This window comes from Lepidochelys kempii, chromosome 7 (genome assembly GCF_965140265.1).
Source record: "Lepidochelys kempii isolate rLepKem1 chromosome 7, rLepKem1.hap2, whole genome shotgun sequence".
Lineage (NCBI taxonomy): Eukaryota > Metazoa > Chordata > Testudines > Cheloniidae > Lepidochelys > Lepidochelys kempii.
The window spans coordinates 18,319,231-18,335,030 of NC_133262.1; the positions used below are offsets into that span (position 1 = coordinate 18,319,231).

The following is a 15,800-nucleotide window of genomic DNA, read 5'->3' on the forward strand; positions in this document are numbered from 1 at the left end:
AAAAAAATTCTAAATTTCTAAAGTCATACTTATCTATAATTATTGATCTCCTGTGTGCAATTTGGAACTAAATAACTAGCCTCACTGAAATATGAGACACTTCTTAATACAGCATTCAATATGCCCTTAAATTAAGTACAAGCAGAAACTGAGCAAATTTCTCAGAGAGGAACTAAAAACATACGAAGTGCTACAGAAATCTAAAAAAGTGTTATGGCAAAAAATAAAAATATTTCAAAATTCATGCTTAATTCCACAGGAACTAATCCATCATGACAAATACCTTCTTGGACACCTTTTTAAACTCTGAGAAGTCTAGATGAAAATAAACCAAATTATACAAAAAAGTGTAAATTCTTTATATTCTAAAGGGAAAGTGTGTTTCAACCATGTACTTGCCATGAGCACTTAACAACTGCAACTAATAAAGAATTAGCTAAAGGTCAACAACCTGTCAAAACAATAAGATGTTAGCACCTGTTTGGAGCTGCACAGTACACTCCTGTGGCAATAAGACTGGTTACGATTGTTTGTCATTGTCTTCTTGACAGCAATGGCCACACTAACGCACACAATTAGCTGTTCTCTTGAAAACCACAAGAGTTCTGTATTTAAAATCTTGGATCTAGCAAACAAAACGAAAATTTAGCCCATTTTCTCATTTGTCAAAGAAGGCACGAGAAAACAGCGATAATCTCACTGAGCAGCAGAATAGAGCACAAAGTCTTTCAACTCAATTCCAACGTTTTAATGCCATTATTCACTTGCAAACACTTCAGCTTGCAGATTTTGCTATAGAAAGCATGAGAATGCAGAAAACAAGTTTAAACCTGCACTGAATAAAGCAGACATAAAATCACTTTCAGTACTGGCACAACAGCATGTGTCAGAGATCCAGTGTTCGATCCTGGGCCAGCAAGGTCTAGAAACAGTGCTCAGAAATTGGATGGGAGAAAGCACTTGTCTTGTCCTCTAGCAACTTGCTTCTGGCAAAAACAAGGCACTGTTTGAAGATGTCTCTGGAGGGAGCCATATGTTAGGGGCTTATTCCTTCACCCGCTTACTTCCCTGGTCCTTCTCGCATGAACAGAGAGCAACAATACCCGAAGTCCAAAGGTGCAAGCAATTCGATGTTTATTGGGATGAACTTCCAGCAAGCATGATTCCAGTTTCCTTCCTTAGTGTCCCCCTTCCCAGCTCTGACACCACAGAGCCTTACACCTGTGTCCCTGTTCCCATTCCTGCCCTTAGCCAAACATGATTCCAATTTCCCCACCCCTGTTCATTTCCCCACTCCTCACCCACCCACCCACTCCCTGATTGACTGCAGACTATATAGTAAAACTTGAGTTCTGCTTAGCTATACCTTAACCAATCATTTTCCTGAAATTTAACTAACCAATCCTAACATATTGTAACATGATTATGTAACCAATTATATCCCACCACCTTAATTAGTTTACACCAGCAAAATTAATTATACAGCAGACAGAAACAATCACAGAACCAGACAGAGATTATACAGACAAACAATAGCAAAGTGGGAACTATAATGACAAAACAATACAGAAGTGAGGATTTCACATCCCAGCTTTTGATAAGTGAGTTCTTGCCAGACAGGATGCTATCAAACTAAGTTTCCTTCTTCCCTTTCTCTGGAGGTGACAGGCATTATCAGGACAGGAGTGTATTCCTAACAGCCCAAAAGCACCTTCTTTCAATGTGACTAGTTTGGAATGTGAGGATGTGACCGGTTGCTTCCCAGCTTATGGCTGCCTCTGTTGCTTAGCCAAAGGCCTTAGCCTAAGAACAGGGCCTCAGACTATCACAGTAAGAGAAGGACCTTACACTGGCAGACAGTGATTTTGATTCTTTCTTTTATACCTCTAACTAGCCAAGTGATAAGAATACACCTAAATTCTTAAAGTACAGGCCTTTGCAGACAGGCCTGAATATCTATATCCTAACACCATACATAGCATTCTATGGTTGGAAAACTGTCACAGCACAGGACTCAGCAAGAGGAAGTGGAGAAGGGTCAGAGGACTCTGGAAATACAATTGGAATGTCAGAGGTGCATGCAGAGAAATTTCTGCATGGCTCAATGATCTGTAACAGTGGAAGATAATATTCCTGCTCAGTTTAGATAATTGACAACAATGAGGGAGAAGACTCCACATCACTGATGTGAAGAGGGCAAAAGTGGGACATCGTTAGGAGGGTACTTGTAACAGAACACTGGCCCTGGGATGCATGCATAAAATCAAGCATGTACACAAGTCTTTGCAGTATCAGGACTTTAAAGAGCAAGCTGCGCCCAATCCAGTTGAGACCCCTCCCCTGAAAGCAGGAGATTGTACATTTTACCTTTTAACTTGAGAGCTTGTGGAACACCTGCTTTTTGGCTCAATAACAGAGCTTTAAAGAGGAAAATTTGAAGTAAGGGCCCCTTCTCATCCATTGAAAAATGAAAAGAAAACCCATCTAGATAGAATTTCAATGACCAGAACTACAGAGACACTAACGTACAGGACTAAACTCAACATAAAACCTATAAAATTTAACCAAATTTCCTACCAGTATAAAAGTTTGACTCAATTACAAGAAAAGAAATAAGACTGGTGCTGAATGTATCATGTTGAGAGAAGAAAACCACCACCATCGTTATTTACATAGCAACTTCGATGTCCATAGCACGTAACAGAGAAGCAAGAAGACAGTTCACTATTATAATATATCACTGCAAGCTTCTCACTCCAAAAGTAGCAGCAACTGGTCAAATTCACATACCAGTTCTTAGATTTAAGTTTCTTACCTTCTGAGGCCGTCCTTCTTCTCATCTCTTGTCAAACAACTATCTAAGTGTCTGTTTATATACTGCTCTGGAATAGCAACCTCACACACAGGACAATCTACTGAAAATAAAATAAAGGGCAACTTGATGTGTTTTTAAAAGCTTGTTCATTACTTACAGCAAAGCCAAATATTTTCATATGAAAAATACAATTGTTATTTACGAAAAAAGAAAAGGAGGACTTGTAGCACCTTAGAGACTAACCAATTTATTTGAGCATAAGCTTTCGTGAGAATCAAACACAGAATTCTAGTTTTTCTTCTTAGAAATTTGGCACATCCACCCAGACAAATACTAAAAAAGTAATCACTTCCATTTCTAAAACATTTATTCCTACCTTTTTCAATATTTTGAGCAGAATCTTCTACCCTGGCAGAGCTTATATGTTTCGTTTGTTTGCTATAAGGTACTAGCTAATGAACGCTGCAAATATAGGAGTAACAATATTTGGGCTTCTATGCCACTGGAATTGTGCATAACTGTGAGTTTACTTAGTTTGAATTATTTCAACTCCCAGTAAGGAAATTGTTCTTAAATTCTGATTAATAATAAATTATGCTAATACTTCATACTCATGTAGCACTTCCTTAATCCAAGGATTTCAAAAGGACTACTTTCACATATTCATTCATTAACTGTGCCTTACAGGAGCCCTGCGACGAAGACAAGTATTAACCTCATTTTTCATAGGGGTAACTGAGGCAGAGAGAGGTTGTGTGACTTAGCCATAGCATAACCCAGAACTGATCCAAAATCTCCTGCTCTGCCAGTAAGACATGCTCCCCCCTCCACCTACAGCAGAGATCATCTTAAATGAACTCATGTGTTTATGTTCCCCCAAGCATATATTTGTAAAAAGTTACCGTGAGATCCACAAAGATATTGCTAAATCCTTTTATTCTTTTAATATGCTTGCCCTTATGTGGTCAATCACTTTGTATAAAACCCCACTACTCAGTAATTTTTAAGGCATAATTTGAGAGTGAGATTCTTCAATCATCGTCACTGTGCTAATACGAAAAGGGTCAGTTTTAAACAAGAAAAATTAATTCTTGATGTCCCTGTAATACTGTTTCTTGTAAAGAAATTTGATGCTGTATGAGACTTCAACTAACACATTTGCAAAAACCTTGTGAAACTCAAAGATAATTGTAAAAAGAACGAGGAGTACTTGTGGCACCTTAGAGACTAACAAATTTATTTGGGCATAAGCTTTTGTGGGTTTTAGCCCACAAAAGCTTATGCCCAAATAAATTTGTTGTGGCACCTTAGAGACTAACAAATTTATTTGGGCATAAGCTTTCGTGGGCTAAAACCCACAAAAGCTTATGCCCAAATAAATTTGTTAGTCTCTAAGGTGCCACAAGTATTCCTCCTTTTTGCTGATACAGACTAACAAAGCTCACTCTAAAAGATAGTTGTGTGATCACACTTTTGGTAGTACCCACTGGCTCCTGAATCGGTATTTCAAATCAAAAATACCTTAGCCAAGACAGAAGTACAATAAACTAATTCTACACAGCATATTATTGTATCTGAGATTTATGGTTCAACTCCCAACACGGCATCAGAAATAATAGTCTCCTTTGTAACAACTTTAGGCTCAGTAGATGCTGGCGAGAGAAAAAAGCCTTTGTTTTTACTAATAACTTTCTCAGAGTTGAATTACATTGTAATCATTTGGTGCTGGGCCAAGTCCCCCCATGAAGTATGTTTTTAATGCAACATCATCCTGATTAAGCAGCAGCCACCAATACCATTCAGTACCCTCAAAGGGTATGTTCACACTGCAGTTATACACCCGGAGCTGTCCTGTGCCAGCTGACTTGGACTCATGGGGTTCAGACTAACAGCATGTTTAATTGTGGCATAGATGTTTGGGTTCTGGCTGCAGAGCCCAGACTCCTGTCTAAGCCTGAATGTGTACAGTGCAATTAAGCAGCCCCTTAGCCCAAGTCCTACAAGCCTGAGTCAGCTGGCATGGGCCAGCCATAGGTTTTTACTTGCAATGTAAACAAACCCAAAGATGTCCCCATAATGCAGCCCTCTGGATGAAGCACATCCAGTTAAATATAGCAGAATGTAAATGTACCTTTCATCTCAAAGTAATACAGAAAGATTAATTAAGCATTTTAATTAATAAAAATTAATTAAGGCATGCAGCATATATCTGATATTGGCAACAAACAGGGTAGAAGATTTTGGTGAATACAGCAAACTGAAGCATGGAATGAGAAAGACAACACAGGCAACTCACCTTTTGTAATTACTTTCATTACAGATGTAGAGGGTTTCTCAAGATTTCTCATGCCTTCGGGACTTGTGGCTGCCATCCCTTCACTGACCACATCATGAGTCTCTGCAGAACTACAACGTCTATTATCTCTTTCTTGTTCGTTGTTGCAACCTTTATATTCTACCTCAGCAGCTACAGATCTCCTTTTAGGGGTCTGAGTGTTTTCCTTTATCAAGAAATGGTCTATAAGTTGTTTGTCTTGTTTTAATACTGAACCCACCACGGAACCCGCAGCATGACCTTTGCCAGCAGAATATTTGGTATAGTTTGTTGAAGGAGAAACTGGTGGTGAATCCAAGACCAACTCGAACAGTTGCTGCCTAGAAATATCCAAAAGGGAAACATATAATTAGATAAACATAATATTGTGTCCCGCTGATAGGCTTCACTCTACCCTTCTTTGGGAAAAAAACAGGGAGTGAAGAGAATAGGGCAAGCTTCCTAAGCTCTAGTTCCAATTCTTTGTCATTCACCTGCCTGTTAACAAGGCACAGCTTGAGAAATGCACCTCCTCACGTAAAATAGGAAGCATTCAAGGGTTCTGAAGAATCAAAGAATTCATTACAAATAAGAAGTGTCTATCTCTTCCAGCAAAGAGAACTTACTAAACATTAATCAAGTGTAACCACAGTGCTACCTTCCTAAATCTACAGACAGAGCTAGTGCCTCTGTGGCAGCTCAGAACTCCCTGTGGCAGCTAAAGCACAATGAAAAGGCTTAAGTGAAAACTGTTAAAGAACCCTGGGAAAGACTCTCCTTGCTAGTATAGGGCTTTCATGCTGCTGAAGAAACCTAAAATGTCCATTACAGCTCCAGAGCTGGCCTTGGGAAACTTCTTCCTGGCACAGGTCTGCACAAGGCAGCTTGTATTGCCCAATGAGGCCACCGCACTTCAAGCCCCAACACAGGGGGTTGAGGGACATGTTAGGAGTGTGTCTACAACACACAGCACTGCTGGAATTCTGAGTGGCACTCTGAGCATAGGAAGTTGCGAACAGGCTGCGGTAATCCACAGGGCTGTTTTACGTTATATCAAGGGTCTCACTGGCCCCTACCGCCATCTCAGAGCTGCTTGTTTTTGTGCTGCACTTCTTAGAGAGGGGCAATATAAAAATTACCCCCTAAAGGCAACAGTGAAACTAACAGGAATCAGGTCAATTTCATTCTGTTCAAGATTGGGAAAGCTTTGAATAGTAGCAGAGGCAGGCACTGGTGCTACTTGTACACAATGACTCATCAATTGAGGCTAAAGAAATTCAGAGTAGTGGACACAAGTATATATTTTGCAATTGAAGGAAGACAAGGTGCAGTGCAGACACATACCTACCCCCCTACACCAGGGGTGGGCAAACTTTTTGGCCCAAGGGCCACATCGGGATGAGAAACTGTATGGAGGGCCGGGTAGGGAAGGCTGTGCCCCCAAAACAGCCTGGCCCCTGCCCCCTATTTGCCCCCTCCCACTTCCTGCCCCTTGAATGCCCCCCCTCAGAACCCCCCACCTGCTCCTTGTCCCCTGACTGCCCCTCCTGGGAACCCCCCCAAAACCACCACCCCCCCAGATCCCACCCCCATCCAACCCCCCCCACTCCCCTAACTGCCCCGACCTATCCACACCCCCGCCCCTGACAGGCCCCCCAGGACTCCCATGCCCTATCCAACCCACCCTGTTCCCCGACCCCTGACTGCCCCAGAACCTCCACCCCATCCAACCACCCCCTGCCCCAACTGCCTCCCCAGACCCACTGCCCCTAACTGCTCCCTGGACCTCCTACCCAACCTCCCCGCTGCCGCACGCGTGCTGCCACCGCCCCCCCCTTTACCATGCCGCTCAGAGCAGCAGGAGTTCGCAGCGGCTTAACTACGGGGGAGGGGAAACAACGGGGGAGGGGCCAGGGGCAAGCCTCCCGGGCCAGGAGCTCAGGGGCCGGGCAGGACGGTCCAGCGGGCCGTAGTTTGATCACCTCTGCCCTACACCTACACCCACACCCTCTTACCTTCTTGGTTGCCAAGAAGTTAGGAGGTGGGAATATGGATGTGAAGAGAGATGGAATGATCATTCTTTTCCAGAAGGAGAATGGCTTGGGAGTGCTTCTAATTTATCAGCTGCCTCATAGCTGAAGAACGATGCAAAACATTAAGCTCCGCACCTACGTTCCCTGTAAGGTGTGTGCCTGTGTGGCCACGCAGGAGGCCACAAAGGGCAGCACACTTAATTAGCAGAGCCACGCAGGTGTGCACATTGCACTCAGGGAAGTGGCCACAGGTGGGCCTGGAAGAGGACAGTGGGACGAGGTGGTACTTGGGGACAGTGGGGTGAGGTGGGGGGTGGTGATGAGGGAGATTGGGGCATGCAGGGCTGCTGCGGCAGGGCGAAGCACCTCTTCCCCGGCCCCAGCCCCGGGGCTGTGGGGAAAAAGAGCTGGGGGGAGTCCTCTCTCCCCACCGCAGCCCCAGGGCAGCCTGCACCCCAAGCTAGAGCCCTCATCCCCCAGCCCCTAACACTCTGCCTCAGCCCTGAGGTCGTCCCCCCAAACACACACTTCGAACCCTTCAGCCCGACCCCCACCACAGATCACCTCCATATTGGTGTTCATAACAAAATTCCTTCTGCACATAGATGGGAAAAATAAGAGGGAACAACCCCTCTCCTACCACCCACTGCAGAGTCCAGGAGCAACATCCTGGTAAGAATCCCAAAATCCTCCTCTTCTCCAACACCTGCGTGGGGGAGAGGAACTGTTGGCTTCCCAATGGAATGTTGTCTCTGAAAAATGGGTTTCCATCCTTCATCTACTGTAGACGGCTAGAAGATTTAGGCAATGGCAACATTCCCAAGCTCAAGGCATGTGGTGACTGGCTAAGTTAGAAAAAAGTGTGAATGCAACAGATTTTCTGGGTGGCATAGAAAAGGAGAAATAAAATATAATGGAATAGGTAGAGAATACAAGGTAGGAAAGAAAGAATAGGATAAAAGAAGAAGAATGTCACTAGAGATAACACAGATGCACCATAATCTATTAATAAAAATAAAGAGAGAAAATGGTAAGTCTGGAAGGAAAAAGATTGTTTGGTTTGGGTTTTTTGCAACAACAAGAGGAAAGCAAGTAAGTTACATTTTTAAATGTATCAAACTGACTGGCAATATGTTACGTTATATCAAAGTAAACAGCATACAATTGTTCCAATCCTTTAAACAGAAGGGAACGGAAGTATAAGGTATTTTTTTAATCCTTACTTGAAATTACAGGATTAGAATCATAGAAAATCAGGGTCAGAAGGGACCTCAGGAGGTCATCTAGTCCAACCCCCTGCTCAAAGCAGGACCAATCCCCAATTAAATCATCCCAGCCAGGGCTTTGTCAAGCCTGATCTTAAAAACTTCTAAGGAAGGAGATTCTACCACCTCCCTAGGTAACGCATTCCAGTGTTTCACCACCCTCTTAGTGAAAAAGTTTTTCCTAATATCCAACCTAAACCTCCCCCACTGCAACTTGAGACCATTACTCCTTGTCCTGTCCTCGTCTACCACTGAGAATAGTCTAGAACCATCCTCTCTGGAACCATCTCTCAGGTAGTTGAAAGCAGCTATCAAATCCCCCCTCATTCTTCTCTTCTGCAGACTAAACAATCCCAGTTCCCTCAGCCTCTCCTCATAAGTCATGTGTTCCAGACCCCTCATCATTTTTGTTGCCCTTCGCTGGACTCTCTCCAATTTATCCACATCCTTCTTGTAGTGTGGGGCCCAAAACTGGACACAGTACTCCAGATGAGGCCTCACCAATGTCGAATAGAGGGGGACGATCACGTCTCTCGATCTGCTGGCTATGCCCCTACTTATACATCCCAAAATGCCACTGGCCTTCTTGGCAACAAGGGCACACTGCTGACTCATATCCAGCTTCTCGTCCACTGTCACCCCTAGGTCCTTTTCCGCAGAACTGCTGCCTAGCCATTCGGTCCCTAGTCTGTAGCTGTGCATTGGGTTCTTCCGTCCTAAGTGCAGGACCCTGCACTTATCCTTATTGAACCTCATCAGATTTCTTTTGGCCCAATCCTCCAATTTGTCTAGGTCCTTCTGTATCCTATCCCTCCCCTCCAGCGTATCTACCACTCCTCCCAGTTTAGTATCATCCGCAAATTTGCTGAGAGTGCAATCCACACCATCCTCCAGATCATTTATGAAGATATTGAACAAAACCAGCCCCAGGACCGACCCCTGGGGCACTCCACTTGACACTGGCTGCCAACTAGACATGGAGCCATTGATCACTACCCGTTGAGCCCGACAATTTAGCCAACTTTCTACCCACCTTATAGTGCATTCATCCAGCCCATACTTCTTTAACTTGCTGACAAGAATACTGTGGGAGACCGTGTCAAAAGCTTTGCTAAAGTCAAGAAACAATACATCCACTGCTTTCCCTTCATCCACAGAACCAGTAATCTCATCATAGAAGGCGATTAGATTAGTCATGACCTTCCCTTGGTGAATCCATGCTGACTGTTCCTGATCACTTTCCTCTCATCTAAGTGCTTCAGGATTGATTCTTTGAGGACCTGCTCCATGATTTTTCCGGAGACTGAGGTGAGGCTGACTGGCCTGTAGTTCCCAGGATCCTCCTTCTTCCCTTTTTTAAAGATTGGCACTACATTAGCCTTTTTCCAGTCATCCGGGACTTCCCCCGTTCGCCACGAGTTTTCAAAGATAATGGCCAATGGCTCTGCAATCACAGCCGCCAATTCCTTTAGCACTCTCGGATGCAACTCGTCCAGCCCCATGGACTTGCGCATGTCCAGCTTTTCTAAATAGTCCCTAACCACCTCTTTCTCCACAGAGGGCTGGTTACCTCCTCCCCATGCTGTGATGCCCAGCGCAGCAGTCTGGGAGCTGACCTTGTTCGTGAAGACAGAGGCAAAAAAAGCATTGAGTACATTAGCTTTTTCCACATCCTCTGTCACTAGGTTGCCTCCCTCATTCATTAAGGGGCCTACACTTTCCTTGGCTTTCTTCTTGTTGCCAACATACCTGAAGAAACCCTTCTTGTTACTCTTGACATCTCTCGCTAGCTGCAGCTCCAGGTGCGATTTGGCCCTCCTGATTTCATTCGTACATGCCCGAGCAATATTTTTATACTCTTCCCTGGTCATATGTCCAAACTTCCACTTCTTGTAAGCTTCTTTTTTATGTTTAAGATCCGCTACGATTTCACCGTTAAGCCAAGCTGGTCGCCTGCTATATTTACTATTCTTTCGACACATCGGGATGGTTTGTCCCTGTAACCTCAACAGGGATTCCTTGAAATACAGCCAGCTCTCCTGGACTCCTTTCCCCTTCATGTTAGTCCCCCAGGGGATCCTACCCATCTGTTCCCTGAGGGAGTCGAAGCCTGCTTTCCTGAAGTCCAGGGTCCATATCCTGCTGCTTACCTTTCTTCCCTGTGTCAGGATTAGTATTTTCAAGCTACAGATATAAGCCTATGACTACTGGCATTCCAAATCAGTAATTCAAGAAACTGTCAGGGACCTTCTCAAAAACAATGTCATTACACCATTTGTACTAGTGTAGTCTTTTCTCTGTATTCATCCTCTGCATTACCTGAGGATTACTCCTCCTTGGTAAAGATTATTACTGTCTACTCAACAGAAAGATCCCATTAAAAAGAACAAGTAACAATGTCCAATTCAAGACATTCTTATACTAGGCCAACTAGTGAGACTATTTTTATTAGTGGTTTAAGGTGCAGATTTGTTGCATTCAGACACAGCAACTGCACAAGATCTTTTGGTTGGTTGGTTGGTTTTTTTTTAATCCAGACTTCTGCCACTAGGTGAATCTGCAATACTACTAGTTAATGGCTCTTAAATTAATGGAAGGATCACAATTACCACTCACACTGAACCTGTTAGCCCATGTACCATTGGCATAATTGCAACAGCTATTTAAGACACACACAGAGAACCCAGAGCTCTTATCCTGATTTTTCTACATTACAAAAATCAACCTTACACTTGCAAATTTACATTTATAATAGTAGCATGGCAAAGGGAACTTCTACAGCACAAACAAGAGAGAGTCAAGAGCAATTAAGTGTGGCAGCAACAACAAATGCTTTGATGTCTGCTCTCAAACAGATGTGGACTGTAAGTTTCTATTTGTGATAGGGTTGTTATTCCACGACAGACCTGCAATTACAGAAAACTCTAGCTGTCACAGAACTAAATTCAGGAAAAATAAGAGCTAGCTGGTTCAGAACATAAAGAGTGAAATTCATCTTATGCAGAGTGTCTTTATGACTCACTTATGCTCCCTGTTAGAAGCTTACATGGGGGGGTTAATTTCATCCTAAAAGATCAGAAAACTATGAGACAGCATATCCGTTTAAAGCCTTAACCATCAACAAAAGAACATTATAATTCATATATGGGAGAACAGGACAAGACAAGTTGTCACGGTTCCTCCCCCACTCTGAACTCTAGGGTACAGATGTGGGGACCTGCATGAAAGACCCCCTAAGCTTATTCTTACCAGCTTAGGTTAAAAGCTGCTACCAACAAAGAACAGGAAAAGAGCCCACTTGGAAACGTCTTTCCACCAAAAATCCCCCCAAGCCCTACCCCCCTTTCCTGGGGAAGGCTTGATAAAAATCCTCACCAGTTTGCATAGGTGAACACAGACCCAAACCCTTGGATCTTAAAAACAATGAAAAAGCAATCCGGTTCTTAAAAGAAGAATTTTAATTAAAGAAAAAGTAAAAGAATCATCTCTGTAAAATCAGGATGGTAAATACCTTACAGGGTAATCAGATTCAAAACAGAGAGAATCCCTCTAGGCAAAACCTTAACTTACAAAAAGATACAAAAACAGGAATATACATTCCATTCAGCACAACTTATTTTATCAGCCATTTAAACAAAACAGAATCTAACGCATATCTAACTAGATTGCTTACTAACTCTTTACAGGAGTTCTGACCTGCATTCCTGCTCTGGTCCCGGCAAAAGCATCACACAGACAGAGAGGACCTTTTGTCCCCCGCACCCTACCCTCCAGCTTTGAAAGTATCTTGTCTCCTCATTGGTCATTTTGGTCAGGTGCCAGCGAGGTTATCTTAGCTTCTTAACCCTTTACAGGTGAAAGGGTTTTGCCTCTGGCCAGGAGGGATTTAAAGGTGGTTAGCCTTCCCTTTATATTTATGACACAAGTACAGATCACTGTACAGTAATCTTCAAATTAAGATTAATATGATGAAATTTTAGAAGATTTGTCACATGGTGGACTGCTGCATCCTACATCAAAGATACAAAAAAATTAAACACCTATTATTCATAAATATTTAGGCACAACTCACTTCTAACAAGGGTTGCATCAGTGTGTCTTGCCAATGGCATAATTTTGGGGGAGGGGATGAGCAGAACAGGGAGAGAGAGAGAATGTGGTCAGGGCAAGGTGTTTGTCTTACTGTCACATAAAATGCACATATCTTCAGAATCAGGTATTCACAGTCAGCAAACAGTCTTTTCAAATTGTTCTTTTATACAGAAATCAAGCAGGTACCATTCCCTCCCCTGCAGCAAACTGAACTACGCGCAGTTCAGATAACATAAAACAGATCAGAAAAGATAATCATTTGGCTTTGATACACAGCAGCTCTCACATGTTATTGCTGATGATAAAAAACTTCTAATACGTTCTTATTGGTGAAATAGCTAAAAGATTACCTAGTGGCCCATAACTCGGTTTTCTTACATGACAGAGCTGAATCTCTCTCTCTTATCTTTTCAGCTTATCGTCTCATGTATTCAGCTCATGTTATAGATGTCACATTCCCTCAATAAAACAACGTGGTTTACTATTTAAAAAAATAATTGGGACAGAATTATATTTCTTTAAGCTTGGAGAGGTACCAGTCCATGGTTGACAGATGTCTGAATTAAATTCATTCTTCTGATCAGCTTACCTACTCACCAAACTTTAGACTGATAAATATTAGGAAAAGAGTAAAATATCTTTCCAGGGAAAGATCATTATACCTGCCTACAGCTTGTAGTCATCTTAGTAACATTATAAACTCTTCTGGGAAGGAATCATCTTGTATCTCAGTGTACAGTGGCTAGAACAATAGCTCCATGATCCTACATAAATACAAATAAAAGAGATACTAATGTACAGACAACTATCCTGTATGCAGTTTTTGTAACTCCAATTCTCATACTAAAAATATGTTCTGGTATAAAGTAGGCATCAATGCCAGGGACAACGATTGAGGCAGGGCTTCTAAAAAGTAAATACAAAAACCTAGTTTCTCTATAAATAAAATGGGTTAATCGTTCTATGTTAACTATAAAACCTGCCTAAGAGAACCACATATTTTCTTAAGGAAGATAGAAAAAGAAGCTTGTACAAACTCTTTTGCTCTACTGACTAACATCACTCCACAAATCATATGGGATAAAAAAAAAAATGTATCCTTCAAAATTAACTTGCAAGATTCTCTCTCTCAAAATCAATTACCCAAACTGAACTGTGAACAACAATCAAGTATATTCTCATTCATGTTGAGTTAGATAATCAAGACTGAAAACAGACTTTCTGAAGACATCAGTAACCAAACTTTGGACTACACACAATAGAAAGAACTTTAACACCTTCACAATTCAGACATCCATACTGTGACTACTGTATTTTAACTCGTCTACCAAAACACAAACAGATCAGGTCAGTCTGCTTTTTATTTTGTGGGAGAATCAAAATACTATTACTAAATTCGAGAAAGGAGACAAAAGTCACACAATGGGATTTTCTGAGTCGAATGGTTTTTGACAACATACCACAGCTACATTTAGCTGTGTGGTGACATCTAGTGGCTATACTGTGTGTGTGATAAACCAAACATCCCCAACACAATGCCAAAATCTAATGAAAAGTCACTAGTATGTTTGGTTGTAAATACAATATAGCCCCATTTACCTGAACCAACACTACTTGAAGCTGTATTATTAACTGCCACCACCTTCTCTTCCCATCTATTGAATCCCAGTTATCCCAACTTCAAATTATCCCTAGTGGTTCTGACAATTGCTGCTCTAAGTGGTTTTGACAACTAGGATTATACTGCAGTTCCGTTTGTCCCTCCATATCCAGAAGGCAGAAAGGCCAGAGACAAGGCTACCATATAACTCACTTTCTGTCACACCCAGATTTGTAAATTTCACCTAGAAATGTATTCAAGTGGTAAGTACTGGTTTGATGCAGTAAGATTGCACATTTGGAACTGCAAACATAATGCAAAGTGTATATAACTATAGATTAAGAATGACTTATACCTTCAGCTAAATTATCTATGAGATATTTTATAATTTTAACACAGCAGCATATTATCCTATCTGAAAGGTTACAGCCTCATAACTGGGAAACCTTAGTTTGAGAATGTGTATGCTCTTTAGTTTTAAAGGTATAAAGAGGAGCCAACAAGATCTGTAAATAATCAACATCTCACAACCTTTCATTGTTTTAACCCTCACAACTGCACCCCTCCTACTCTTTGTTTATTGCCATCTTCCTGTGTTATGTCTAATTTAGATTGTAAATTCTTTAGGGCAGTGAATTTCTCTTTTGTCTGTAAATTGGCATATACACCTAGATGAGCTCAAGTGAAGTAACTTTACAGTACTAACTTGAGCTAAATGTTGTAGTGAAGACAAACTCTGGCAGATGAGCTTTTTTTAACCACATCAGCCCAAGTTTATATTTCTGATTAGTTTGGAAACCATTGTTCTTACTGCCAGTGATGCAGCTCAGCACTGTTAACACATATGGGCAGCATCAACAGCAGTCCATTCTACCCTCCAAGATCCACAATTCACTTTCATGCCCCATTCAAAGAGTGGTAAATGTTGTCCTTAGAGCCTGACCCAAATAACCATGCTGTGAGCTGGTGAAATCCAAGGCGGCTGGGGAAAGGCTGTTTTTCAGCTACAACAATAGCCTCAGGGCTGCAACTGCCCCCAAAGGGGGGCACTCCCTTGCTCCAAAAAATGTCCAGTGAATTGGCATGTAGCCTGCCCCTCCCCCCAAAACTCCCTCTCCTCCAGTCAGTTGCAGGGAGATCATGTGGAACACAGTTCTATGGGATGCAGTCCCCAAAAAGACCCCCCACCCAAAGCATCTTCTTAGGGCTTGTCTACACTACTGCTTAAGTCAGTGTAACTTATGCCTCTCAGAAGCGTGAAAAACCACCCCCCTGTGTGACGTAAGTTACACTGACTTAAAGTGGTATCTACACCACTCTATGTCAGCGGAGACGCTCTCCTGCTGACATAGCTTCCGCCTCTCGCTGAGATGGAGTAATTATGTTGACAGGAGCGCACTCTCCCATCGACATAGCGCGTCTTCACCAGATGTAGTGTGCTAATGAAGACAAGCCCTCAGAATCCTTCCCATACACCTGTGCTGTGGAACTATACCAATTCAGAGCCCACTACATCCACCTGGTGGGGCAGGAGTCACTACACACAGTGGGCAGTTCACAAACATTCAGAGGTCCACATCATCCTTATTAGGTTCCCCATCCTGCAAACACACATGGGCTTGAAGATAATCACAAACATAATTTGCAGGATCAGGGCCTAAGACTGTTTAAAATTATTTTG

General features: G+C 42.4%; 1 protein-coding gene across 8 annotated transcripts in view; it reads right to left on the reverse strand.

Moving 5' to 3' along the window:
- Window positions 1-15,800, reverse strand: part of RAD18 (RAD18 E3 ubiquitin protein ligase) — a 123,197-nt gene that overhangs the window by 91,920 nt on the left and 15,477 nt on the right. For 7 of the 8 annotated variants that reach the window (XR_012159775.1, XR_012159772.1, XR_012159774.1 and 4 more), the window contains exons 5-6: window positions 5,112-5,470; window positions 2,816-2,915 (exon numbers count right to left, since the gene is read on the reverse strand). Coding sequence is in view for 4 of the 8 variants with exons in the window: in XM_073351210.1 (XP_073207311.1) it covers window positions 2,816-2,915; window positions 5,112-5,470 (459 nt within the window). In the remaining 4 variants the exon portion in view is untranslated. The remainder of the gene's footprint in view (window positions 1-2,815; window positions 2,916-5,111; window positions 5,471-15,800) is intronic. The other variant, XM_073351211.1, reaches the window with a different exon arrangement.